General features: G+C 50.9%; 1 protein-coding gene and 2 long non-coding RNA genes across 24 annotated transcripts in view; 1 reads left to right on the top strand and 2 right to left on the bottom strand.

Annotated features, from left to right (window-relative positions):
• Nucleotides 1-8,329, bottom strand: part of LOC308063022 — a 24,683-nt gene extending 16,354 nt beyond the window's left edge. The window contains exons 1-5 of one of the 4 annotated variants that reach the window (XR_013927819.1): nt 8,203-8,329; nt 4,475-4,624; nt 1,883-2,064; nt 1,750-1,801; nt 1,242-1,389 (exon numbers count right to left, since the gene is read on the bottom strand). This is a non-coding gene — a long non-coding RNA (uncharacterized lncRNA). Of the gene's footprint in view, nt 1-1,241; nt 2,065-4,474; nt 4,625-6,601; nt 6,741-8,202 lie in introns of those variants that run through there. The other 3 variants (XR_013927820.1, XR_013927821.1, XR_013927822.1) reach the window with 3 other exon arrangements.
• On the top strand, nt 7,210-19,167 carry GATA2 (GATA binding protein 2). Of its 5 annotated transcripts, none has more exons than XM_080385415.1 (6): nt 7,210-7,309; nt 7,824-8,310; nt 9,058-9,657; nt 12,307-12,485; nt 15,530-15,655; nt 16,490-19,167. In XM_080385415.1, exons 2-6 carry the CDS (start codon nt 8,082-8,084, stop codon nt 16,787-16,789), a joined length of 1,434 nt encoding a protein of 477 aa, XP_080241541.1. In that variant the 5' UTR covers nt 7,210-7,309; nt 7,824-8,081; the 3' UTR covers nt 16,790-19,167. The 5 variants fall into 5 exon arrangements, with proteins under 5 accessions (XP_080241541.1, XP_080241542.1, XP_080241545.1 ...); XM_080385416.1 differs by having other exon boundaries at nt 12,340-12,485; XM_080385419.1 differs by lacking the exons at nt 7,210-7,309; nt 7,824-8,310 and adding an exon at nt 8,396-8,512.
• Nucleotides 18,421-27,965, bottom strand: part of LOC308063020 — a 54,761-nt gene continuing 45,216 nt past the window's right edge. For 11 of the 15 annotated variants that reach the window (XR_013927804.1, XR_013927805.1, XR_013927806.1 and 8 more), the window contains one exon: nt 18,421-27,666. This is a non-coding gene — a long non-coding RNA (uncharacterized lncRNA). The remainder of the gene's footprint in view (nt 27,667-27,965) is intronic. The other 4 variants (XR_013927814.1, XR_013927815.1, XR_013927816.1 and 1 more) reach the window with 4 other exon arrangements.

The raw sequence follows: 27,965 nt of genomic DNA on the forward strand, positions 1-27,965 counted from the left end.
CGCGTAGACTGTGACAGCAACCGTAACAAAAGGTGCAAGCAACAGACAATGTGATGTGCTTGTACAGATATTGTAATGATGCAAATGAAGTGGAGGGGACGAGCTGTCTTATTATGTACATAAATACACAGTGGCTCGCTGTGCCATCCTTGAATGCAGGAGAGTGAGAGAGAGAAGGGGAGGGAAAGAAGGGAGAGAGGAAAAGAGAGGGAGGGAGGGAGGGAGGGAGGAAGGGAAGGGGGAAGGAGGGAAGAGAGAGAGAGGAAAAAAAAAAAGGCTCAGCTCGAAAACTGCTGCCAGTTTTAAGCGGCGCGCACCTCGGGCAGCCCCTCCGCCGGGCTGCGCGCACCCACCGCCCGCGGCAGAGCCGCCGCTCCTGGCGCAGGCAGGCGGGGGAGGCTCCCCACGGCCGGCGCCCCCTCTCCAGCCCGCGGAGCGGCCCCGCGGAGGAGGAGAACCGGCCTTTTCCAGGCAACGGGCAGAAAACTGAAAGAAAAACGAGGACGGGCGAAAGGCAAGGTAAGGAGATGCGGCTGCGCGGCTCGGGGGCTGCCGTACCGGCACCGCGGCTCCGCCGCCGCAGCGCAGCGGGATGCGGGTTCCGCCGCCGGAGCGCATCGCTCGGGGCAGTTTCCCCTGGGGACAAACCAGGCAGGGTTTTGTAAAGAACGAAAAAATGCCCCCGGCATGGCCGGACATCCCCGGGCCGCCTCCTGCCGCCCGGCCGGGGCCGGGGCCGGGCTGAGCCCGGTGCAGCGCGGGGCTCGGCCGGCTCTGCCCGGCGGCTGGGGCGCACCCGCTGCGCTCCCCGCACCGGCACCCTGCGGGGAGCGGGGCTGCCGGGCCGCGTTTGGGTTTGAGGTTTGTCTGTTTGTTGGTTTTGGTGTTTGGTTTTGTTCCCCCCTCCCCCTTGTCACCGGGGTAATTATTTAAATCTCCATCTTGGAAAGTTGCATTTCACCCAGGGCGGCCAGGCAGACACTTCCCGGAGACAGGGTGTGCAGAGCCCCGCGCCCCCTCCCCGCAGCCACATCCTATCTTCCTCGCTCCCATTGTTGGCAGATTTGGGCATTAAAAAAAAAAAAAAAAAAAAAAAAAAGAAAAGAAAGATGCGAGGGTTTATTCTGCTCCGGAAAGCCGGCAGGGCCCGGCCCCGCTCCCCTGCACCTGCCTGCTGGGGAGTCCTCCCGGTCCCAGTCCCGTGCGGCAGCTTTACGGGGCTTTGCATGATTTAAAATTACCCAGCCACATCGGGAACGGGCCGCTCCTCTCCGCGGGCTCTTTCACACCCTCTCTCTTTCCTTTCATTTTTTTGTTTTGTTTTGTTTTGTTGTTGTTGTATGTGCAAAGTTCCTCTCTTTATCCTCCTTTTGCTTTGGGGTGCTGTGGCTGGAAGGCAAGAAAAAAAAATATAATAAAAGCAACCAGGAGCGGATCCTGCCTGGATTTGAGGCGATTTCAATAAGAAAAGCGATTTCACTAAGGGGGTGCAGGTTTCAGTCGCGGGGATTGTTCTCCCCCAGAGCACGGAGCATCTTTATTAAACGTATTTTTTTTTTTTCTCGGAAGTCTAAACCCCGGCCTGGTTGCAGCCCCGCGGCGCGCAGGGGAAGGGCAGTGGCGACTGGGCCGGGGGCGGTGGGGGCAGCCGGGGGCGGTGCCGGTGCCGGGTGTGAGACGAGCCCCGCTCCCCGGTCCGGGCTCGAGCCCTCCCCAGCCAAGTTTTGCCTGCGGAGAAACAAACCAAACCTGCGGGATCGGCCTCTTTCCTCCCTCCTGCAACAGCTGCGCCCGAAATAACCTTGCGAGGAAAAAAAAAATATTAAAGCGAGCTCCTGCGAACGAAATCTGTTCTGGCAGCGCCTGAAAATAATGCTTATACCTTTTTCTGGACAAAGCTGTGCGTGTGCAACTCCCCCCCTCGCACCCCGCACGCGTTTTTCTTTGGGAACTTGCACAAAAGACGTTTTTGTGGGCAGCCTGGCATCGACTTGAGGCTTTTCCTCCCTTTTAGTTGGAGCCGAGCGAGCCGGGGTGTGCGGGGGGTGGCGGTCACCGGGCAAACTGAGGACAAAGCACAGGTGAAGGCGTGTGCGGGAGCGGGCAAGGAGGGAGGGAGGCTGGGATGGAGGGTTCCCACGGTGGAGGGCAGACCCCGCAGAAATCATCTGCGAGGTCGGAGAATAGCAAGGAGGCTCCTATAGTATTTTTTTAAAAAACAAAACAAACCCCAAAAATTAAGTATTCCGTGATTTATTCCCCGAGGAGCTGTCTCTCTTTTCTTTCTTGCTCTCTCGCTCTTTTTTTTTTTTTTTTTTTTTTTTTTTTAATGCAGCTTAAATAGGGTGCTGTGGTTAAGAGGTAACCGAGTCATTTTATAACCCTATTAGCAGCCATTAATATGTGCTAGTAACGCGGAACGGGGGGGGGTCGGGGGAGAAGAAAAGCAAAGCGGAGACAAGACCAAAGGGAGGAAAACACCGAAAAGGAGGCAGAAAGCAAGAACTTCACTTCCCCCAAAAAATCACATCCAAGGAAATAAACCCGAGGCTGGGGGGCGGGGGGGCTGCTCGCCGCGGCCGGGGCTGGCCGCCCGGGGGGGCGCGGGGCTCCTACCTGCGGGCGGCGGGCGGACGGGAGCCGCTGCACCAGGGGCTGCTCGTTACCTGCCGCGGCCCCGGCGGGGCGGGGAGGTGGGAGCGGTACGCCCACAGCCCGCCGGCGGCCCTCCCAGCCCCCTCCTCGCCGGCGGGCAGCCCCCTTCCCCGGCCCGCCCCGGGGCTCGCACATCACCCGGCGGCCGTGAGTACCGCGGCCCGGCGCGGGGCTGAGCGCTCCTCTCCCTCTTTTTCTTTTCCCGCAGTTTTTCCTGCCCTCCCTGCTTGCGGCCGCCACGGGTTGCACACTTCGAGGCAGAGCGCGGAGGGGGGCCTGGGGGGAGATGCTGCACGGGCGCCCCGGGAGGTCTCGACCCCCGGGGTCTCCGTTCACCGAGAGGCGGGAGGGAGCATGGGCCCGGGAGGAGGGGGATGCTGGGCGCACCCGGGGAAGGGGGATCTCGGAGGAAAGTGCCCCGGGGACTGGGGGTCCCCAGCAGCCCAGCCCCGATTCCTCAGGTACACTTTTTCCCAGGTCCAAGCACCCAGGATCAGGGGATAAAAAAAAAAAAGGAGGGGGGGGAAGACACCCCACTCCGGGCGCGTAAATAGATGGCGCGCACGGCCGGGGGTATTTGTTTTCTGCCTTCGCCTCTGCCCAGTCATAGGTGTCAACTCCATCACATGGCGCTACTAACTGTTGCTAAAACATGTTGTCGTCTCCCACCTCCCTTAACGATATGACATCACTTGTCAATCAAATCAAAATAACCAGTTGTGCTTCCAGATTTGGGAAAGCTCCCTTATTAAAAAAAAAAAAAAAAGAAAAAAATTGCAACGGTAATAACAAAATAAAGTTAATAAACCGGAGCCGGTTTTTTGAAAGGGAAAAAAAAAAAGGGGGAAAGGCAGGGAGAGAGGAGGCGGAAAGGGGCTGGCGAGGAGCGGGGTGCAGGAGTAGGGCGCGCCCCCGGCCCGGCCGGACCCTCTCCCCGGGGGTTCGGCAGCAGATTGCGGGGAGAGCTGCCTAACCAGCCGTGTCAGCGGGCTGCGGAGCGGAGCTAAGCCGCTCGCCGGCAGCAGCCAGCGCGGGTTGCTGATGTTCCCGCTGGGTGCGTTAATTCAATTAAAAACCCCAGCCGTGCCGCCGCGGCATTTAGCAGCCGAGACCGGAGCCGGTTCGTCAAACGCAGGCAGCGGGGAATGGGACATGGCGGGAATAAAATAAAATATAAAATAAAATAACATAACATAATTAAAAAAAAAAAAAGGTAAAATCCTGCGAGCCGGCTGGCTAGGAAATCTCCCAGCTCAGCCACGGAATTAAACCGCTCCCTCAGCAGAAATCGTTCATCCCTGCTGCAGGGGTCATTTATTTTACAAAGGATTTTAATGGGGGGGTGGGGGATGGGGTGCCAAAGGCGAGAGGCGGGTGCGCGGAGAGGCGCCGTCCGCGGTGCCAGCACCCCGGCGGCGGGAAGGGGGCGGCCGGACCCCCCGGCCCGAGGCGGGCGGCGCCGGGGAGGGGGCCCGGCCCGAGGCAGCTCGGCCGGAGCCGCCGCCGCTGCCCGCTCGCCCCTTTTGTTTTGTTTCGCTTGCCGGCCCCCGGGTAACCCGAGACGGGGGCTTCAGGGAGCCCTGGCCGGGCAGCGCCGGGGTCTGCCTCGCCATAAATCAAGCCGCCTGATTAATCTTTACAATTTGTCTTTTAAAACAAACACGAGCGAATTATCAGCTCGTTAACTGTGATTTTATCACCTGCCTAAAACAAACAGCCCACCCCACTCACCCCCACACACACAAAAAAAAATCGCGGCCCCGTGCTGATGGCAGGCGGACAATAATTAAAACATCTGTATTAATTAATACGGGCGTACCTAGGCGCTGGGTCTTGCCGCCGTCCGGGAGCCGAGGTGATCGCGGCCGCCTGCCGCCCTGCTGCAGCGGGAGGGACCCCCTGGGCACGGCGCGCTCCGGCTCCGGCAGCCTCCGGGCTGTGGGTCGAACAGGGCGCCGAGGGGACCTACCTGCAAACGCCCGGGCTCATTTAATACTCATCCTTCTTTTAAAAAAAAAAAATTAAAAAAAAAATCCGTTTTGGGGGGATATTTGGGTGATTTTGACGGGGGTGGGGGTGGTGCGTGTAGAAAGAAAATCTCTTCGGAGGGGAGAAGCCGGATTTTTAGAAAGCTCGCTTGGTTTTCTCTCTGCCTTTTAACTTTTTTTTTTTGTTGTTTGCTTTGTTTCCCTTTCCTCCCTGGCACCTCCGGCCTAAGGCGCCCAAGCACGCTCCGCCGAGGGCAGGCAGCTCGGCAGCGCGGGGGGCACTTGTCCTCCTCAGCCCCGGCCCCTCTCCCACCAAGCCTGGCCCAGCGCCTGTCCCCGGCCTGCCCAGGCCAACCAGCCCGTCCCGGGAGAAGCCGGCTCCGCCGCCCCTTCCGCGCCCGGCAGCTGACGGAGGAGCTGCCGCCCGACCCGCCGCTTGCGACCCCCCGGCGGCAGAGGGGGGCGAGGGGCGCCGCGGTCCTGGCGCCGCCACGCAGCCCCGAGGGCAGGGGCCGGGGGGAGCGAGCGGGGCGACCCGGGCTTTGGGTGCAGGAGGTCGGCAGAGGAAAGGATGCGGGGAGGCGGGGGGAGCAGTGCCGGCGCCCCCAGCCCGGCCCTCGCCTCCTCGCCCCGCCGGGCTGCGCTGTGGGTCCCCCCGAGGGGCTGCGCTGGGGGTCCCCCTGGGGGGAGTTTTGGGGTGACTAGAGGGAGGTGGTGGGGGAATAGTTAGGGCTCCGCAGCGGCCAGACGGGCTCCGCAGCGAGGAAAGGGAGTTTTATTATTATTACCGTCATCATTATTATTATTATTGTTATTATTAAAAAAAAAAAAAGTTCATTTCCTGGCGAATTTGGCAGTGACGGGTGACGTCAGAGCCCCGGCGTCGTAGTGACTGGGGCGGCCGGGCCGGGGGAGGCCGACTCCGGCTCTCAGCCCCCAGCGCTGTCCGCCAGGGGGGCGGCCCCCGGGGCAGCAGCCGCATCCTCAGGGCCGCCGGACACCCCCCCGCCGGCATCTCCCCGGTGGGGCCCGGCACCGCCCGGCTCCCGCGGCCCCTGCCCCAGCCGCGCCGTCGGGGGCGAGCCGCGGCCGGAGCCCGGCGAGCGGAGAGGCCGCTCTCCGCCGCCCCCTGCCCCACTCCCCGGGAGAGGAGCGGTTTCCCTGCCCTGCCTCCAGCTCGAGGTTTAAGGGGTCGCGACGGTCGCTTCCCTTCATCCCCCGAAAGCCGCGGTTGAGTGATGGGAGGGGAGCGCCTGGGAAATGGGACCTGCAGCAGCGCCCGGCCGCGGTCAGGGGGGGTCGGTAGTGACTTTCTCATTATTATTATTATTATTATTATTATTTTCCGCCCCAGAAGCGGGTGGGTTTCCCTGCACCTTTGGGGGTGGCAGGGCCCGACCCGCGCCCGGGCTGCTGCCGAGCAGCGCCGCAAACTCCGCATAAAACGCCTGTTGATTCGGGCTGCACCTCTCCTCCCCGGCCCAAAGCACAGCAGTAACTGCAAACATTAAACCCGAATTGTTTTTGTTTTTTAAAGAGGGGGCGAAGGGGAAAAAACGGGGTTCCGGCGCCGCGGCCCCATCGGGGAGGCTGAGGCGAGTCCCCAGGCGCCTTCCTGCCCCGGCTGGGCTCCCCGGGCCTGCCCGGGCGCAGCCGCCAGCAGACCCCGGCCCGGGCGCCGCAGACCAGGGGGCCGGGCAGGGTCCCCGTGCCCCGCAGCCTGCCCGGCGCGGCAGAGGGGAGCAGCCCCGCTGCCCGGGCCCTCCTCGCCCTACCGGTCCCCGGGGCCGGCGCGGAGCCTCGCGTTTATTTGTTTTCTTTTCTTCCCCACCCCCCCTTCTTTTTTTTCTCCCCCGATTCAGACAGTTATTTTAAACTAACGTGATGGGAACGACCACGCTGGGGTTTGTCCCGCTCTCGGCTGCTGTGCCCCATTTAGGGGGTTGTCGCGTATTTACCTCCCCGGTGCCGATTTCCATCCCCCCGAGCCCCAGGCATCCCGCCGGCGACGCTGGGAGCTACGGCTCCGCGGCCGGGCAGCACCCAACGGAGCCGGCCCCAGTCGCAGAGCCCTTCCCGCACTCCGTCCTCGCTCGCCCGCCCGCCCCGGCCCCCTCACCCCCCCCCCCCCCGCATTCCCGCATACGCCGGCGGGACCCCCCTATTTTGCCGTCCCCGCCCCGCAGGGGCGTGCAGCGCCCAGGCGGGGAAAGCCCCCACGGCGCTGCCGGGCGAGGATGCTGCGGGCGGGAGAAGGGGGGCGGAGGAGGGGGTCTGCGCCGCGCTCCCCCCCCGGGCCGGCTCCGTTTGGGGCCGGGGGTGCGGTTGGGGGCGGTGTGGGGCGGCGGGATTGGCTGGCCCGGCCGCCGGCCCTGCGCGCCCCGGCCCGTCTGCGGCGCCGCGGCCAGCTGGCGCCAGCGCTCATATAGGATGCGCGGGGATGGGACCGAGCCGGCCAGAGCAGCGGCTTTGCCATCTGAGTAGCACCCTCCATCCAGCCTCCTCTCCTCCTCCCGCGCTCGCTCTGCCTTTCCCCCCCTCCCTTTTTTTTTTGCTTTTTTTTCCTCCCCCCCCCCTCCTTTCTCCCCCTCTTCGCGGCACTCGCATCCTCCAAGTCGGCATCCATCGTCACCCACCCCGCGGAGGCACCCAGCCTCCCGCGCCGGGTAAGTGTGGGGCGCGGGGGGGGCGCCGCGCCGCTGCCAGGGCGCACTCGCTGCTTTCGCTAAACACCCTTCTCGCTCTTCTCCTTCTCTCCCCCCCCCCTCCTTCTTTCTCCCCTTCCTTTTCCTTTTGTGTCAGTCGGAGTTCTTGCTAGAACTACGCTGTATTAGATCTGCCGTTCTTTCTTTTTTACCCCGCTTTTGAAGCCAGCTGGAAGAACTCCTGTTGACGTTTGTAGCGAGAGCGGGGGGAAAAAAGAAGGAAGCTTTTTGCCTTTTTTTTTTTTTTTTTTGGTAAAGAGTTTGAAATGGGATCTCTGTTTATTTTGTGGGGCAATGAGCAGGGAGGGCGCAAGACGAGGACTTTGGGGGAGAGGATATTTTTGGAAGGGGGAGGGGCTCTGCTTCCCCCTCCCCATCCATTTATCGCTGGGAAAACGAGCCGGCCGGGAGCCGGCGCGCCGGGAGCGCACCCCGGGGCTCGCCGAGCCGCTAACCCGCCCGTCTCTCCCTACAGGTGCTCCCCCGGCGCTTCCCTGGACCTGCCTCCGCCACCCGCGTGTTGACAGAGGGACACGCTGACTCCGGGGGTCCTCCCCCACCCTTCCGAGGGCGCAATCTACTAATTCGACGGTTTTCTTTTTAAGAAAAGCCACCCCATCTCCTAAAACCCACCGGCAGCGCCAAGAGCCACCCCCCGGGCAGCACCACCCCACCCCCCGCTGAGCGCCGCTGCTCTTGATCCGGGGGTGGGTGGGAGGGGAGGCCCGAGGCCATGGAGGTGGCCACGGACCAGCCTCGCTGGATGGCCCACCACGCCGTGCTCAACGGGCAGCACCCCGAGAGCCACCATCCCGGACTGGCTCACAACTACATGGAACCAGCGCAGCTCCTACCTCCGGATGAAGTCGACGTCTTCTTCAATCACCTGGATTCCCAGGGCAACCCCTACTATGCCAATTCCGCCCATGCCCGGGCCAGGGTCTCCTACAGCCAGGCACACGGTAAATGAGCACCCGCTGCCCTCCTTGGCCCCCCGGCCCGGCCCGGCCCGGCCCCGCCCGCCGCCTGCGCTGCCCCGGCCCCGCCGTGCGGCCCGGCCGGTGTCCGACGCGCAGCCCGGGAGTTTCGCTCGGGGCCGCCTCGGTGTGTCGGCGCCGGGGAGAAAGGAGATCTAAGGAGACGGGATAGAAAGGGGGGGTACGGGTGGGTTTTAACCCTCGGGATAACCCAGGACTGGCGGAGGGTAGGGAAAGAAAGGGGGGGAGGTGAGAGAGGAAGGGGAAATAGTGTGCGCACGGGCTAAAACTTCTCAAGACACGGCTACTTCCCGGATGCAAAACGCAAACCGGTTCAAATCGGCGACGGATTTTATTTGGGGTGGTTTTAGGAGCCGAAGAGAGCGCGTTGCAGCAGCTCAGAAGACAGAGCAGAAAGGGGTTTGCTGCTTGCTCCCAGGGGTGGGGTGGGAGGAAAGGAGGGGGTGCCTGGGTCCTGCCCCGGGTGCCTGGGTCCCCTTCCTGCTGCCCATCGCTCTTTCTCGCTGGGCTGGCGGGCATCTCCCTCGGAGGGGACGGGGTGAAGGGGCCGTCGCGCCAGGCTGGCGGCTCTTCTGCGGGTTATGAGATTCCCCGTGGCCGGCTCCCTGCCGGCTGCCCACAGGCTGAGGGGCTGCCCGGGCCGGGGTCTGGGGGGCTCCCCCGCGCTGAGCTGCCCCCACGCTGATCCCAAACGCTCTTGTGTTTCTACAGCCCGCCTGACCGGGAGTCAGATGTGCCGGCCTCATCTTATCCACAGCCCCGGGATCCCTTGGCTGGACAGTAGCAAGGCGGCACTGTCTGCCCATCACCACAACCCCTGGACCGTCAACCCCTTCACCAAGACACCCCTGCACCCCTCGGCGGCTGGAGCACCCGGGGCCATTTCGGTGTACCCCGGCAGCAGCACATCCAGCACCGCCTCCGTATCTTCGCTCACCCCGGCCTCGCACTCCGGCTCCCACCTCTTCGGCTTCCCCCCGACCCCTCCCAAGGAAGTGTCCCCGGACCCCAACTCCACCAGCGCCGCCTCCCCTTCGTCCTCCGCCGGGGCCCGGCAAGAGGACAAAGACAGCATCAAGTACCAAGTGTCGCTGTCGGAAGGGATGAAGATGGAAAGCGCCAGCCCGCTGAGAAGCAGCCTCACCAGCATGGGGGCCCAGCCCTCCACCCACCACCCCATCCCCACCTACCCCTCCTACGTGCCGGCTGCCCACGACTACAGCAGCAGCCTCTTCCACCCAGGCAGCTTCCTGGGGGGCCCCGCGTCCAGCTTCACCCCCAAGCCGCGAAGCAAGGCCAGATCCTGCTCGGGTAAGTGCTGCACCCCCCGGCCCCGCCACGCACCGGCTGCACCCCCGGGGTGGGAGGGCCGTGCTGCCGGGGTGGGCTTCGCTGGCTGTTGGGGGCGAGGGTGCAGGCTGCTGCGAGGCTGGGTGCTTGTGTCGGCTCCCGTCGGGACAGGGCGTCAGGTGGCTGCTTGGTGTTTCAGCAGGGAGACGGAGCTCGTACCGGGCTCCCACGGGTGCCAGCGCATCCGCAGCGGCTGCTGAGCCACCGGCCCCAGGGCACTCAGATGAGGCCGAGAGACACGGGGACTGGTGTGGCTTGAGCCGGCAGGTCGAGTTATACGAAGAGGGATTTATAGGAGGAAAAAACGTTTCCCTCGGAGAAAAGCTGGCCTCAGCCACCCAAGGGGCTCAGGGGCCCGACCCTGCTCCCCCCAGGCAGGCAAACCCCCACGGATTACACGTGGGGACCTTCCAGCGATAGGTATTTCTCCTCCGGTCATTTCCACATCTCTTCATTAGTACTAACCCAGGCCCCGGCAGAGGATGAAAGCGAAACTTACCCGGCCGGTCCGCTTCAGCTCGCAGAGGGCCTTATTTCCTTCACATTTCACAGGAGCAAAAGTTCAAATATAGTTTACATACCAGTGCAAAAGACTAAGGTGTCCAGTCATCGCTAACGTACTCCAGCCTAACTTTAACTGGAAAATACTATCCCCCCCCCCTTTTTTTTTTCCCCTCCTCTGAACCAGACACATCCCTGCTTCCAAACAACTGACTGCAGACCTTTCCCGTGTTCACAACCCCTCTTTGTATTTCTTCCTAAAAGTGCAGTCCTGAATCAGCAAATTAGGTGATGGATGAAGTTTTGATCCCACTCTGAAATCGCACTAGTTGTAGAACTAGGCAGACGAATTGCGACAGTTTGTGTAATTCCACTAACCTTCTTGCCTTCCTGGTTTAACATCCTCAGCAATGGAAGGAGATGAAACTACTGTACATTGGGACTGAATTTAGATAGCCCTTTAAAAATAAATGGCTATCTATACTTTTGTGTGTGTATTCTTATATACCATTGCACATATATGCTTATGAATACGCTACATGTATTTGTTTTTAAAGTAGACAATAATTTAGATGTGAACTCTTAGGAGTTTTGCAACAAAAATATAAGCTATTTCACAAGCTCATCAGCTCTGCTTTCAAACCGATCCTCTGAGGGGAAAAATGCACCCTCTCTTCCACCATTTAAATGCAATTGCTGCTATCTATATGTATTTTTCAGTAGCGCAGAGAGTAGAAAGTAAAGGCAATCAGCAGCATGAGCCTCCCGAGTTTGGAAACCAATTCAAGACCTCGGTCTCTGAAGATAATAAAAGGGATCTCGAGTAGCATTTTTATTTTTGTCCTGTAGTTGCCGATGATTTTATTAGATGGGGGAAGTAAGGAGCTTTTCTTGTTTTGTTTTACGTGTTGGTATTTTTATTTTTTTTTCTGTAAGGGAGCCCCCCTGTGCAAGGAACTGGGGAAAGTTCGTGACCACTCAGTGTTTTTGTAGGAAAACTAAGACTCACGACACAACGACTCCTGCAGCTTCCTGCCCTAGGAGGGACAAAAGCTACAAATGCAGCGCCGCAGAGCTCCCCTCATTTTTCACTCTAGACTGTGTTGTTTAAAAGCCACCCACTCCCTAGATTAAAGGAGACGCAAGCCCTGCTGAACTCAACATGGCCTGCTTCAGTTATTAGCAAAAAGAATTTCCTCTCTAGTTAAATACTGTAGGATTTGCATAAACTATATTGAGAGATTTCTATATTAAGCAGACCTGCCCTCAAACCATCAGAGGCAAATGAACTTTTAGCAGAGAGCTTTTCTGGGCAGAAATGGATATCTAGGAGTTACACGCTGGGTTTTAATACAGCCATTCTACAATGCTGCGTTTCCCACGTTGTGCTGCTAAAACTAATAATGAAGCAATAATAAGGTAAACTGCTCCCTACCAAATCCAAACTGTATTGCTGAAAAATCACCGAAGCAGGAAAGAACTGAAAGCCTGTTGTTTTACAGTATTTCCCAGAGTGTTCGCTGAAACTGAACTTTCTCAAAGATCAGAATTAACTTTTTTCTGCCTTAAGAACAGAAATCATAACAGACTTTGGCATTCTGTATCCATTCCCAGTCTGCTCGGCTTTGCTTTCTCATCTTGTAGCATTTGCAACAAAAGAGAAAGCACAGGACGGGAGGTCTTTTTGCTTAGATTTAATCCTAGAAAAACTCTTCCTTTGACTCTCTAGCATGTTGTGTGTTTGCAGGTGTGTTTGTGTACATGTGTATTTGTAGCAGGAGAACATGGGATCTAACCATTGGAGTGCAATAGATATGGGAGGGGAGCGGTGCCCAGTGCAGATTAAGGGAGTTCTCATTACTGAAATGATAACTTCCATCTGACACAATGAGAGTGTCACTCTTTCTCACCTTGCAGAGAGATCTGCCTGTTTTTGAGCAGACATAAAATACTTGCTGGAGTCTGGCCGTTCTCGAAACACTGAGCTCCTTGCTGCATGTGCTGTAGATGTCACTGCTGTCTGATTGTGCTTGAATTAACACACTGTTTTGACTTCTGGAAAATGCCTAAAGGACAATGCAAAAAGCTTTTGTGAATTTGTTTTTAAAGAAAGAAATCCGGTTTCTTCGTGTTTCCATTTAGAAGGCAGAGAGTGTGTGAACTGTGGAGCAACTGCTACCCCTCTCTGGAGAAGAGACGGCACCGGGCATTACCTGTGTAACGCCTGCGGGCTCTACCACAAAATGAATGGTCAAAACCGACCTCTCATTAAACCTAAGCGAAGGCTGGTAGGTGTCTCTCTTTCTTCTGGGTTTGGGGATAAATTAGGCAAAGGGACCACACGCAGGCACAAGCCAAACGTGTCTCATCTCTGCTCAGCCCCTGCGCGGAGCTGAGCTGTACTGTACACGGGGGTCAGTCACGTCGAGGTCACTGCTGCGCCTCGGGGCAGATCTCCCCCCCTCAACCCGCAGCCCCGGCAGCCCCGGCACAGACCAACCGCGCCGCTGCAGCCCGCCGAGCGCGCCTCTGTCCCAAGCCTCCCTGCCGCTCACAATACATGCGGGATATCGTGTATCCGTCTCCCCGTTTATCCTCGGATGACAGCTTTTAATTTAATTCCTCGTTTATTTGGCCTCTTGGGATGTTTTTGGGGGCGTACTGGGAGCGAAAGGGTTATGAACGTGAATGTCCTCCACCGTGTACAAAAAAAAGTTCCAGCTCCAAAAAGCAAAACAAATCAGATGAGTCAAAGCTACTGCTCCCTACCTAATAATTATTTGTATAAAAGCCATGAAGTAATTTTCACTCTTATATTCTCTGGCAATATTAATATTGGTTCCCTCCCCAGACAATCCCCTACTGTTTAAAAAAAAATTCCTATTATTTTTCCATGGAGTCACCTATACTTTGTATTTTCATTTGAGTGATTTAAAAAAAAAAGTCCTTTCTAAGCTCCTGGTAGTAGTTTCCTATCCGGATATCTGTACGTTAAAGATAAGGAAACTTTGTGTATCTGTTTCCTGACTCTAAAAGCTTTAGAGAGTTTCTATAGGCAAGCCTTGCCAGTCATGCTTGCTGTTTTGAAATTTCTAATACACTCTACTCCACAAATAATGCGTAAAATGCTAAGAATAATAAATATATTTTTTGGAGCTTTGTGATTTATGGTGCCTAAGTCTCTTAGCTATTCATGGGCACGTTTCAATGAGGTTTGGAGAGCAGAAAATTGGCATTACTGCTCTTAACACTGGGATGGGATACAGAAGATTTCTGTCATGAGCCAGAATTTCAACTATGCAAGCCTCTTAATGACTTGCCTTCTAAAGTGACTGACATATAGAAAAATGTTAAGACAACAGTGTAACATTATCGTCTCTCAGGCTCAAGTGCTTTCCAGCCTGAATGGGACAGGCCATAGAGTTAAGCAGCATAGTTGAGTATCAGTAAGCCATCTCAAATATGCAAACATGGGTCTCCACCTTCCAGTGTGCTGGGAGAGTGTTACACTTAGCTCACAGCTCTTGGCACGGGGTTTGGGGAGCACTAGAGCGGTTTTCTTTTAGTGTAGTTGTTTTAATGTTTTGTTTTAATTGATTTACAGCTTTGTTTATTGCCCCTTTTTCCACTGTAGTTTGCTTGTTTGCGGGGGAGAGGAGATGGCCATCTTTGGGAATTTGTTCATTATGACATGCAATAGCAAAGTGATCATATTAATAACACTAGTGTTTGGATGTCTGGCATTAATTGTGTTTGGGTTGCATGAGTGTACTTGCAGTAGGGGGTACCCCCTCTTTCTGCCTTTGGCTTGTTCTTACAGGCGAGTAAGGGGCTGAAATATATGAGTCTCCGAGGGCCTGATTCTTGCCTTAGACTGCTGAGCCGTCTCTCAGCTTTGGGAAAGTTGCAGAGGGCCATGGCATAAATCAGGAACAAGTGAGAACAGAACCTGGTGCTCCTCTTGTGAGAGCTGGGTCTGTCTGTGCCTGAGCGGTGCCAGCTCCCCAGCGGAGCCGGCAGGCAGGGAAGCGCACAAAGTTCTGGTCTGAGAAACCCACCGCTCCGGGACTTTGTGCTCTGCGCGCGGAGATGCCGAGCACATTAATGTGAGCTACTGCTGCTTCACCTTATGGCTCTCAGTGGCTAATTGCAAAAATATCCAGGGAGCAAGGCCCCGGGGAAGTTACCACAATAGATATACATTAGAAAGTAAACTGCTAATTTAAGAGAAGAAAATAATGAGTCCTCAGCAATAATCCAATTGCACAAAATGGGCTATATTTTGACCACTTCCAGAGGCAGGGCTGAAGTTTTCTAATACAAAATAACTTCCCGAAATATGGGGTGCAATTAGTCCATCCGTAACACTTTATATGACACCATGCTTGCACAAAGAACGTATTATTGTGGGGTCTGCTAGACAAGGGCCCATCCAGGAATTACTGGCTGCCTGCTGTTCTACTTTTCCTGTTCTTGTTTTGGGAGGTGGGTGAATGTTTGGGCATTTTTCTTTTCCCCCACCTTGGTTTTGGCAGAACAATAGTTTTAGGAAAGGGTGGTGAATTTTTTGGTGTTTTTTTTTTAATTTTTTTTTTCTTTTAAGACAGTTGTTTGAGGGCTTGTCAGCCAAGGAACTGAGTTGGGACAGGCGGCAGACAGGGTCAGTGGAATCATTGCTTCAAGGCATGAAATTTGGTTTGCTAAATATTTAAAAGAAAGTTGGAGCCGGTTTTGTTTTCTCCCTTTCACTTGTAAATGGAAACTGAATTTTCAGTGATGGCTCTGATAAATACTCAGTTAAGTAATGCACCCAGTTAACCAGTTAAGTAATGCAGTGGCTTTTCTTTTGTGTCCATCTTTAAAGGGGCAGAGTAGGGGTAAAAATCACATTTTTTAAGATCATTCCTTATTTTCAAACCCAGTTGCAACATTGGCACAAACTAAATTGGTCATTTTTTAAAAAAAAAGGCAAGTATATTTTCAGGAGCATTCTAGAATCCTGCAAAGGGAAAACCTAAACAAATCGGATGATATTGCCCCCCTCTAAAACTTTTGTTTGTAGAGTTAGAGATGTGTTGTTTCCCTCATTACTTCCCCTGTGCACACACACTGCCACAGGGCTTGAAGCTGCAGTTTGCAGAGAATACTTGAATTTAAACAAAAACCTAATGGCCACAAAACTCAAACAGACGGGAGCTTTCCTTCAGCCCTGATGCTCTGTAAAAATCCTAGTAACTAGTTCTACCCAACCTAAATACTGAGTCCAACTTGACCTTTCTCATGACCTTTCATCCTGCCAATACATTTTTAATTTTCTATTTCTTTTTGTTAGTCAGCGGCTAGGAGAGCAGGGACTTGTTGTGCCAACTGTCAGACAACCACCACGACCTTATGGCGACGTAATGCAAACGGGGACCCAGTTTGTAATGCCTGCGGACTCTACTATAAATTGCACAATGTGAGTATTTACTCATCTCATGTGTTGCTGCTTGCCTAGCTGGGGTTGATGTCTTAACTGCATGGTGTATACTGGGCTTTTATTGGTTTCAGGGTTTTGGTTGTTGTTTTATTCCTTCCCCTGTCTCTAAGGTTCCCCTGGGAAGTGACAGCCGTTCTTTGTCAGCATAGTGATGCTAAGTTTAGTGACATTACAATGTATTAGCTTGGCTTCTAACGCTTTGGCAAATTGGGCAAAACAGAGCTACCACACTTTGTTTTAACTAAGTGCGTTTTGTGTGCTGTTTCCTTCCAGAAACACAGAGACCATTTGGAATGGGTTCTGTGCAAACATTAATCCTGCTGGCGCATCTTCATTTTGACTTTTTTAAAAAATAATTATATCTAAGGCTTTGTTTTATTGTATATTTTTTAAAAAGAAATTAATCCTAAGCAGGGATCGCTTGACAAGTTGGAACGTTATTTAAACTGTAAGTAACAGAGGTTACCAGTACAAGATTGTTCTTGTCTTAGGACTGAATTTGGGTCAATGTGTGCCTCCTAGTTTGATCTCTTCTATTAGGAAATGAATGAGGACTGAGGGTAAGCCTACAGGAAAGAGAGTTATCAGCTGCCAAATTCAGTCCAATTTGTTTTTCATGTCTAGAGGTTTTTTCTGTGTGTGGTTTTATTAAACAAATCAATATAAACAAGTTCTGCAGAGAGAAACACAATATTTTTGGGCCAGAAAAAGGTCTCCATCCAGGAAAAACACATGGGGTCTATCCAAATATTTTCATTTTTGCACAATAAGGTCATTTTGTCTGCATGAGCCTGATTTTCTCATTTCTTGCAGGTGAACAGGCCTCTGACCATGAAAAAGGAAGGAATTCAGACCAGGAATAGGAAAATGTCCAACAAATCAAAGAAAAGCAAGAAAGGCTCCGAGTGTTTTGAGGAACTGTCCAAGTGCATGCAGGAGAAATCATCTCCTTTCAGCGCTGCTGCCCTCGCTAGTCATATGGCGCCCATGGGGCATTTGCCACCTTTCAGCCACTCTGGACACATCCTACCAACACCTACCCCCATCCACCCATCTTCCAGCATCTCATTTGGACATCCACACCCATCCAGCATGGTTACAGCCATGGGATAAAACCTGATGACCAAGAGACCCACCCAGAGATCAAGAACATGGGGCTTTGCCTAAGATGACATCAAGTAAGAAAACGTTCTGCCAAGAGGAGAATGTAGGGATGGCAAGAGGGGATCTTTGCTCCCATGTGGTTTAACTCTTAATGCTGGACTAAAAACTTGCAAATGATGGGTCTTCTGCAGAAACGTGTAGTGGTGCCTGTAATGCACTTTGCCCCCTCAGGTATAAGGAAAAAGAACTCACCTGTTCGATACTTAATGGTCCAGCGGGAAGCAAAAGGTGGCAGAAGCTGAAGGAAAAGGCTTGGAACTGGCTTTCCTTTCTCTCTTTGTTATTACTGTGAATATTGTAAAGAGATATAAGCAGCCTCCCGGGTTGGAACCGGCTCACTGGAAGCCAGACATGCTGGATTTCTATCGCAGACTTTGTTAGGGATGGGGAAAAAAGAAGAAAAAAGAAAAAGAAAAAAAGAAAAGGACATCTTTATAAAAACTTAATTTTTAAAATGAAATCAGACACAAAGTCATATTTATTTTGCTCTTTGTTTTCCACAAAAAGCCTCAACCCCTCTGATTGCATGTTTTTGTGCTGTTGTTTGCAATGGCTATCCTGTAAGAAAACCTGCCTTCAAAACAAGGGGGAGAGAGTGGAACATACTCAGCAGCCCCCTTGGATTAGCTCTGTCTATCTTCCGTACCAAAATACTTAACCTGGAAGGGGGGAAAAAACTGGGGGGGGAGGGGGAGAACAAAGCCAAAATGTAGCAGTAAAATGTGCCCAAGATGGTGATTATTTTGACACAATTTTTTCATTCTTTTCCCTAACATGAAAAATTTATTTAAAGAAAAAACAAAACAGCCCCCCTCCCAGCTACCCTATTATTCCTCAAACCAGACAGCTAGATCAGACAAACTGTTGGGGGAAAAAACTCTCGGGAAGGCAATCCTGCACTAGCAAGGGGTGAGATACAGGCGTTTACCAAACTGTCGCAGCTAACTTCTAGCACAGCAAAAACCATCACAGGGCATGAAAACATCCAACTCACAGACTTTAGAGGTTGAAGCATTTTGTTCTGTTGTGTTGGCAGCTGTCGCTTAAAAATGCAAATTAGCTGCTTGGGTAAACTTACGGCAGTGTGGCCACCACATCCACACAAGCCAGCCAGCCCGTGTGCTGTCTCAGGCATCCAGGCCCCGGTGGACTTCACAGGGAGGAAGGGCAGAAATGAGGTTGAGATCACTGGAGAGGGGAAAGGGAGAGACAATCAGTTGGAGCTTCACACATCCGTCAAATCCCAGACACAGCGACAGCTGATGAGACGAGGGAAAGCATCGTTCTAAGGGGAACGTCGTTTTTCCGTAGCATATTTTATATGATAAAAAAAACAAAAAGAAAAAAAAGAAAAAATTAAATCTCCCATTATTAAAGCATATTGTACGTAAATGACCGAAAACAAAGCTATTGCCAATGTGAAGTGTATTCTATTGATTGTTATGATCTGATGCCTCTCGTGAACACAAGCTCCAGTATAACATACAATGTACATATTTAGCTATACTTCTGATGAAAATGCCCCAATGAACAGAGGGGTTTGATAATGTAAACCACGTAAGCTTAACTCTGTGACAAGCTTTTTATTTTTTTTTTTAATTTTTAACTTTTGTTGTTGGGGTTTTTTTCTTTTTTTCTTTTTTTTTTGATCAAGCCAATTGTATCTTTACTGCAAAAGTCCTGCTTTAAAGAAAAAAACCACAACAAAACAAATAAAAATTGATGTATGTTAATTTTTTTCTAAACATGTAATTCAAATATTTGATAATGAATTAAGAACCAAGCAGCCATGAAAATCCTGCTTTCCTCCTTTTTCTGGTCTGCGTAGGCATATAGGTGCACTTTGTAAAGAAGTGGAAATAAATGAGAAACTAAATTGGTTGGGAGCAATCTAAGAATTTTTAATCTACTGAAGTAAAAAATTGGGTCCTTTTTACTTTTTATCTTTTGCAATGGTACAGTTGTATATTATTTGTACCCAACTCAAATTTCTTTCGGATTTGGGCAGGGGGTGGGGAAGGGATGTGGGTGGAAGACAGGGATTACTGATACAGTTGACAAAGTGCAATATATTGTCAGTCACTGCAGCATAGACAACGGCAGTCGAGATTTAAATTATTTTGTACTTGTATCAGCATAAAAAAATTCTTCAGTATTTTCTGTTTTTATTTTAATTTTTATTTTGCTTATTTTTGGATTAGTGAACTAAGTTATTGTTAATTATGTACAACATGTTTATATATTGTCTGTAAAAAGTGTATGCTTTCCTCATATTCCTTCAAGGTGAATACTGCTAAGAATAATAAAATACCTTTTTTGTGAAAGTACTTGTGCCCAGCTTCATGTCATAAAGGCTGCTTTTAATAGGGAGAAAGGAAAAATTATCGTCGTCATTGTTGCCAGTAGAATAATTAGCTTAAACTTTATGCAGAGTGGTCTATTGGTATTTCAAAAACCTATTAGGCTAAGACAAAAAAAGTAGCTGGTGAATGATTTAGTATAAAAAGCGCAGGTACAAAAGCTCATTCTCTGGTGGTGTTTTGGGGTGACGAGGTCACGTAGTTAAGTGCACTAAAGTTTCTGAACCAGTTTAAAATCTAAGGCACCACCACAGTGCAGATGATGGACTGTTGTTTCTCGGGGGTTAATTCTGTTGTTTTTAAAGTGCTTGGAGAAAATACTTTTCAAATAAAAACAAGTTTTAAAGGCATCGTAAATGCAGAGAAGCAGCCATCTGCCTTAGTGGGTTTCAACTGCATCAGACTGGGTAAAGTTCTCCATAGGTTCTTGCACTGCTGTAACAGGCAACACCATCAGTCTGGAAGCCTCTTTCTTACTGTTTGGCATCATCAGTGGTGTGAAGGGGAGCAATGTGGGGTGGCCAGCCCAGAGCTGCTCAGTGCTGTCTGGTGAACAGAGGTGCAGGGCGTGCACACATGGGCTGGTACATGAGGATGGAGAAAAGTGCTTACCAGGCAGCCCACAGCCAAAACTTTGCAGCTGCTTTCATCACATGATTGAGTCTGACCCACACAAGGAACTCCTTGGGGCCTGACGGAGTGAAGCAAAGTTTTGCAAAGTCCCCCCACCATGTGTAGGGGTGAGTACTGGTCTACTAAAACAATATTTTCAAGAAAACGCCTAATGAACTTTGGGTTTGCTCCTTTGACCCCCCCAGGAGTTGCATCTCACTTCTGTGGAAATGAACCTGGGCATAACTCCTTACTCATGAAGAAAAAAAATAACCTGAGTTCCTTTTTCAGCGTGTGTATGTAAATTCCAGCCCTTTCTATCACTGCTGCTTTTTAACCCTGCAGCCTCCTCCCCAGCCCTGTTTGCAAGCCCTGCTCACGAATGACAAGAAAGCACACACAACTGGGACGAGGCCTTCCTGCATCATTTCAGAGGAGTTAATCATCTCTCTCTAACTTGTTTAGCGAGGCTTAGTGCAAACACCCATTAAAAAAAGGAAAAAAAAAAAAAAAAAAGAAAAAAGCAGTTTATAGCATACCGTGCAAGCTTCATTTAAAAAGAAACATGTTCGTTTTCAGACAGGTTTAAAACACGGTTGTAACAAAACTCAGCAACCCTCCCTCCATATTTGAATAGCTGAGACCGAGACAAGGAGAGAACAGAACTAACAAGATCTCTTAAAAATAATTTAGGCTTATCAAGCTATTTGCTTTGGTGGCACATCACACGCCCATTCAGGCTTTGATGATGGCTTACCTTGGTGTTGCCTCTCTGCAGGCACTTTGCCGGGTCGGTCCAATCTGCTCGCGGAATCAGGGCCAAAACCCACCAGCTTGTCAGAAGAGGTGCTGCAGCCCCACAGCACCCGGAGCGTGCCTCTTCTGAGTGGGGTCTTCAGCGGTTCCTGCAACACAGATAATAAATAATCCTGTATTTGTCAGGTGGCACTAATCTGTGAAAGATCAAACCATCTCTCTGCGACGTATTGTGTTTGTCTCCAGACATTTTGCATAGCGGAAGAAAAACAAACAGCAGGGAATGGAAATGGAGCAAGTGTGTAAAGTTCAACGTAAAGTGTAAGCACAGAGCCTATATCAAGGCAACAAATTGGGATTTACGATCCTTTCACTACCACGAAACACTTGGGGACAGGCTTTTTGTGAGGAGGTAGCCCTGACATTACTTGCCTTTGGTTCCTGTTGTTGGGATTATTGTTTTAAGCCATGCTTAATTGTCATGTCTCCACGGCCACATCAAAAGCCAAGAAGATTAAGTTACAGGGAGTGTTTGATGTCAAAATACAAAATAAATAAAAGGAAAGCTGAAAAGGTACCGTATTTTCCATGATGTCTAGTGAGGGTTTTGCCTCAAACATCTCCCCTTTTTCTTTTTAATGTTGCAAAGGTTGCACTTTTAGTGACAAGATTTCATTTACTTCTAAGTGACTCCACTGCTTTCCTGCAATAGCTCGAAAGGGTTAATATCCCCTCTTTGATGGCAAACATGGTATAATTAACGCAAACTTCTTAAGTATCCTGGTGACCTGTAGATGGCCACATGAGAATTTTGTTATTTACTGACTTGCCAAACGTTTATTGCTTATAGCAGGACAAGTGGGAAGCAGGCATTAATTTTGATGCTGTTATCTGTGATTGCATGTAAAGTTCATAGCAGAGAGTGCCTATATGTCAACTGCAATTAAATATTTCCCTATTTTTTAAAATGAATTTCACATTGGTGGAGGGGGTTGGACCAGCAGCTTTGCAAACTGAAATCCTGCCCATCCACAGAGCAGGCATGACACAGCCAGACATCGGACAACTTCCCCTTACCTGCAGGCTGCAAAAGAAAACAGTCTGGCGCCATGGAGCATTTGATCCTTGGCTTCTCCACAGACACAGTCAAATCAGTACCAACTGTGGCAGGGCACAGAGGGAGATTTTGTGGTGTGACATCTCCCCTTGGAAACCAGCCTGAAAAACACCAAAAAATAAGTCAAAAGTGGCTATCAGGTGAATATGTTCATTTATCATCAACCTGGACTGGATTAGAATGCATGACCTAGAAGTAAAATGCTTTGTTTAGTCCAACTCCCTGGGCCATCTGGTCCTTGCAAGTAAACATTTCTAAGTGAGATTAAGTGACTGTTCTTTAAGCATGGTGATATGAGTGCAAACCAGGCTGCTCTGGATCTAACAGATCAAACCTCGGCATCAGGGCAGCCGGCTGGTGCTGATTCAGGGACACCATTTGCTTGAACATCTTTGGGTGCAATTCTCCGTGGTGCCGACTTTGCGGTCAATCCTGATTCAGTCTGATGTGTCCCTGTCAGATCCAGAGCTTGTCCTAAATTCAGGGTTTAGATTGCATCAAGGTGCTGCTGGGTGGTCGAGGGCCCCTACAGAGGAAACTTACGGGAGAAACTAAAGTTTCTATAGACAGTGAGAACTATACTGCATTTGCAATAACAACTAAGTTGCATTTCTGAGCACCAAAAGCTCGGCTGAGTCAAATGCAATCACAGGGTAGGAGATACAGCAGAAAAACATCCAGCAGGTAGTAACACAATAGAGAACTAACCCCTCCTTCAGGGAAAGGCTTCAACATACCACTGAAGGAGGGAACTGCTACTGTTTGGTCTATAAAAATGGAATCAGGGAAGTATAACGTTAACCCAGCCTATGCAGCAATGTCAGGGAGAAAACAGCTACCTGCCTGTGTCCTGCTCCTGTGCCTCTCTGTGATTCTGTGCTCTGGGCTGCAGGGAGTTATTTGGAGGAAAGTTGACTCTGGCTCAGGAGGGTCAAGAGCGTATGTAAATCATCTGGAGTTGGGCCTATCAATGCCACAGCGTGAGAAGACGACCCTTGTTTCTCCTAAACACTTCAGTGCTTCAGCAGTCTTCCCCAGTGCTTTTATTGTCCTCTGGAGCTTGATTCAGTCTCCGTCAGGGAGAGAGGACATGGCAGATTTCTTTACCTGGGACGCAAGAGCTTTATGTTGGTTGTTTTGTGATTTTTTTATCTCTGGTTCTTTCATTCACTCTCACCTGCCCACATTGGCATTCTGCTAGCAGGTTATATTGCTAGAGTGATTTCAGGGTGTCCCTGGAAATCCCTACTGGACTTTGCTGTAAAATTCAGATTAATTTACCCCCTCCTGCTGCATTTCAGCCCATCTGCTTTTTTTTGTTTGTTTGTTTTATTTTAATTTTTGTAGATTCTTGTAAAATTTGGAAGCAAAAGCACCCTGTTTTGAGAGTTAATCTGTTAGATGAGAACTAGATGAACATGAACAAAAAGGAACAAACCAAAACCATTCATGTGACCTTTATGCCCACAGGCACTCTGGGCTGCACACTATTTTTCTCTATCCAAGCATAACTCCCACCAGCACAAGGAAGATGTTCTTCATGAAGAAGCACATCTCTGGAGACAGACCACTGCCTGACTGGTGCCAGTACTCACCTCAAACCCTCACTCAGTCCCTTTCTGATAACAAGCACAGTTACAGCACTTCATGCCTCAGTTTCCCCTTGAAAAACAGGCATAAAAAAGACATGACCATATCAGCTTTGTACAAGTATTGACTCGCTCCACTCTAGCAAACTTCTGGGCAAGTTCTAACAAATGTCAGTGTGTGGTGTGTACTGATAGGCACCGGGAAAGGGCACAGCACTCTCCTCTCTAGGTTAGAGGCTCCTCCCTGCCTTCGCTATGGAACTGTTGCACTGCCGTTAGTCTCTCCGTACAGCTGTCTGTGGCAAAAATGACACATTGGAGGAATTAGTCATTGGAGTGTATCACCCGGCTGCTCCCAACTGCTGTACAGGCGTGCACACAGGGAGCCCCACGCACATGCACACACACACTGCCGCCAGCCCCAGCCCACTGTGAAGCAGCCCTTTCCCCATCTCCCATGCTGTCAGCCCCTGACCTTCCTTTCACATGCTCTAATGGTCACTAGAAAACTGCGAGAGAACACAGTCGCGGCATTAAATAGCCTTAATTTGTCTCCAGGCCTTTCCCTTCCTCCCCTTCACCTCGGTCTCCCGCAACTTAACGTTTAAACCAGCTGAAGTTTACAACAAATCAAAGCCTCCCTATAGGCCCAGATTGTCTAAATACGGAAAACAGGAAGTGAGTAACCTTCAACGGGAAATTGTTCATCCGATGGAGGCCAAGACCCAAGGCCCGGCGCTTTCCAGTCCTGCCCCAGCACAGACAGACACGGCGCGTACCGAGCGGACACTCGGCGTTTCGCAGGAGGGAGTGGTTTAGGGAAACTTTTGCTTCTCTCGCAGTCACGTCGTGGCTGCTTCAAGAAAGGAGATGGTGTTTGTGCCTGTGCAGAACAATGGGTGGGCAGTTTGGAAGGCTTATTTTTAAGAAGATAGGGAATCGGATGGAGAAGCAGGCAAGGGTCAGAGGAGAAAACGGAGAAGATGCATGAATCCAAACTAAAACCGCATCTTGCTTCCTATGAAAGTGAAGATGGCAAGAGAATACTGCAAATGGCATTGGGCTGCTTCCAGCACACAAGGGTGGGAAGAGATTTTTTTTTTTTGTGACAGCCCACTTGGTGATGAAAAGGAGAACACTTCATTTCCTAGGCAGAGAGAATAATAATTTATTTTTGTAGAGTAACTTGCCTGCTTCCCCCTGCCAGGAAAGATCCCAAATTATTTTACCGGCTGTTTATCTAGGGCTTATATTATTCACTACTGAATTGCAACCATTACTGGGGTGGAACACAGCAGCTGTTTAACAACTCAAAACAATGCCCCTTTTTTATGGAAGGTCATATTAAGATCCTCTCTAACTGAAGGTGAACTTCTTGTTACGTGCTGCATCCACTGGAATAAAGCTTTGTTCACAATTACACTTCTGCCAGAATCACAAAACTGCCAAAGAAACAAGGATGCAGAAACACATCCAAGCATGCCCGAGTCCTTCCACTCCAACTCTGGACGGGGCTAATGAACCATGTATCACAAAGTGGTGCCTGGGTCATAGATAACTTTCTTCTGACCCCCCTCGGAGCCTGCACCTATGCTCATATGCCAGTTTTGCTCTGGTCAGCTCATGGGAGAAGCCCCAGCAACCAAGACTATGGTCTCTGATTTGGAATTTGAACTAGACAGAGAAAAAGAAAGCACAGCCTGATCTGGACTTTGGCACCACTGTCAAGGAGAAATGGGCTGGTTGGTCCCGTTCTGGTTCCGTGCCCCAGGGCTGGGAGTGCTACAGATGAAGGGCACTCCTGGGCAGATGTGTGCACATAGGACAGTCAGTCTCCAGAGGACATTCATGCAGAAGGCACAACTGGAATTAGACCTGCCTGACTGGGATGTTGAACCTCTGCAAAGACTGGAGCTTGAGAGAAATGTACAGTGATTGGTAACTGTTGGGTCTTTTGAAGAGGACATGTTAGAAATGAAGCTTCTAGTTAAATCTCTTTGCTGCGGCATTTCAAGTATTGTTCTGAATTTACCTTTTAAAAAATACATTAAATACTGGTTTTAGGCAGAAATATTTTCCCTCTTGCTCCTACAGTCTTCTTCTGCAATTATTTCCCCAGATTTCTCATGGTTTATATAGGTGAATAGAACTGAACTTGGGGCATTTGCTTCACAGAGATTTTCTCTTTTGCATAAAGATGACGTTTAGTTGGTTGTTTTGCTAACAAACCAGCTGGCTGGAAGAAAGATGCTCTTAATCAAACGGCCTCACTGCGCCTCTGGGGAGAACTCTGTCTTTTTTCCCATCACAACAGGTTTCCTCTTTGTTCTCTAGTGGGCAGGTGTTGTCCCACTGGGATGTGGTAAAGGGCAGGCTCTGATCCCATTAAAGATAGCCCCATTGGTAACAGATCAGAGGGGCATCCCTAGGTTGTGGGAGAGTATGCCTGTCTTGCTTCACTGGCTGGTGAATAATAGAGCTGGCTCTCAGCGATACTTGCAGGGTTTTTAACAGGAGTTCTGTTCTCCAGAGGGACAATGAAAGGGAAAGGAACCCAGAGAGTGATAGCTGTGTCTGGCATTGCCAGAAACCACAGCTGGTCCTGCAAGTGATGGGAACGGAGACAATACTTCTATCCAGGAAAGATGCAAAGAAATGCTTCACTGCTGCATTATCTGCTCGCTTTACCCTCCTTTCTCCATCACTTCCACAGCAGGCTGACTTTGAGGGATATGGAAGTGTATTTTGCTCCAGTAGAAGGTGAGACGCAGATAATCAGAGGTGGAAATGCTACTGTAACCCCTAGTCTCAGGAACGCCTTGGTCCTTCCATCTTGAGGGTTACAGTGGCTCTGTTCTGACTTCCTGGGAAAAAAGACTGGGTGCGTGGGCTAAAGGAGGTCAGGGAGCTCCAGCCACATCCCTGGTGTGGATGAGGTGACTGGGGAACAAGGGTTGTGGCTTGCCCAGTGGAGCCTGTCTGCCTGCAGTCCAGACATAGCATGGAGTAGTTTTTCTTCTGCTGACCTTGTGCTCAGAAGAACTGAGATAGTAGCAGAGATCTCCAGTGCATTTCCTTCTTCTGTGCTTTCTAAAGTGATGCAGGAGGTGAGTCCACTGTTCCCAGGAGCTGCAGGCTCCTGTGATCTAGAATAGGCTCTACACCACCTTAACTGAGAGGTTTAATGCCTCTGCCCACTCAGTTAAGGCAGGATTTATCTACCCATAGGGTTGTGGCAATCTATTAGTCTGTGTTAGTGCAGGCCTTGGACATGGTCACATCCCAATGGAAACTTTAAGCTGGATACACGCAGCAACCAAAACATGTGGGTCTGACTGCAAACCATACCATAGGCACATTCACAAAGGATGCACCGGCACTGTGGGCCAAAGGTTAGTTGAAATCAAGCAACCGCTCTTACAGACACGGTGTCCAGGCACAGGCTCCTTGAATTTCCTTTCTTTGGCGAGATCCCTTTGGCCAGTGTCATTCCAGCTGCAGCAAACCTGTCCGTGAGGGACCCACACCTGCTCAGCAAAGGCCCTGCATCCTCGAAAGAGTTAACCCTGAGCTCCTGACTCAATGCACAGGAATGCAGCCACCTCAGGTAGAGTCTCACTGGGGCCAGCCTTGAACACCGACTTCATGGGAGCCTGCACAACTCCGAACTCAACAGTGGCTGCACTGGGTTGTGTCAGGACTGACAAGAACAGAGATAGTACCAGCATTTAGCAGGTTATATTTTAACACGCTCTTTTTACTTTCTTTTCCTATGTTATTCCTTAATGCCACATGCAAATTACATTCCTTTAGGCCTAGCACCCTGCACGAGTTGGACATCTTTTCATCTGCACCCTCTTTTTCTTTGTGCTCTCTTTCTGATATTTCACTCTCCCACTTACATCCTTACTGAATTTACGTCTGTGGCTCACAAACCAGCCGGAGTCCTTTACTTCTGCTGCGCTATGGCCTGGGAAGACTGGTCATTCTCCTTGCGAAGCCACCACTGCGGGCCGCTCCTCCACAGGATCCAGCCCTGCCACTGCTAGCCCTGCCTGAAATCACCGCCCCTGCTCAGCATTCCTGCAGGCTGCTTTCACTTTTAGCCTCGATGCCGAACAAACCCAGCTCTCTCTTCATGTACACGTATATATATGTATTTATACACATACCCACCACCGCAGAAAGAGACCTATTTTGCAAGGTTTAATATGCTCCGAGTTCTGCTGTGGACTCTTCCTCTTTTGTTGCAGCTGTGGTTTTAGGGCAGGCTTTGTGGGTTTGAGAGAGTCCTTGGATGCCTTGGGAAACGTTCTGCAAAAGCGGACTTTCTCTCCATGCATTCTGCACTCCAGCCACCAGGTCCTGAAATCTCTGTGCACAGGATTTCCCCTGTTTAAAGAACACAAAATCTATTTGCCTTTCAGGCATGGTTTCTAATTGATACTACTCATTTATGCCTGCAGTATCAGGCAAAAAAACAGGAGAGACAGCTGGACTCAGTCCTACATCAGCACCAGCTCTAACTGAGCTGAGCCACAACACTGCATTCGGATGCTTCAAATGGTCTAAGAAACACCTCCCAGCCACGGCAGCCCTGGAGTGGCTGGGTAAGCTGCTTTGCCACAGCTCTGGAGAGAACAAGATCTTACTCACTATCCTTAATGTCTCTGTCCATGACACAGGAGAAG

The sequence above is a fragment of the Falco punctatus genome (assembly GCF_963210335.1).
Source record: "Falco punctatus genome assembly, chromosome: 4".
NCBI classification, from domain to species: domain Eukaryota; kingdom Metazoa; phylum Chordata; class Aves; order Falconiformes; family Falconidae; genus Falco; species Falco punctatus.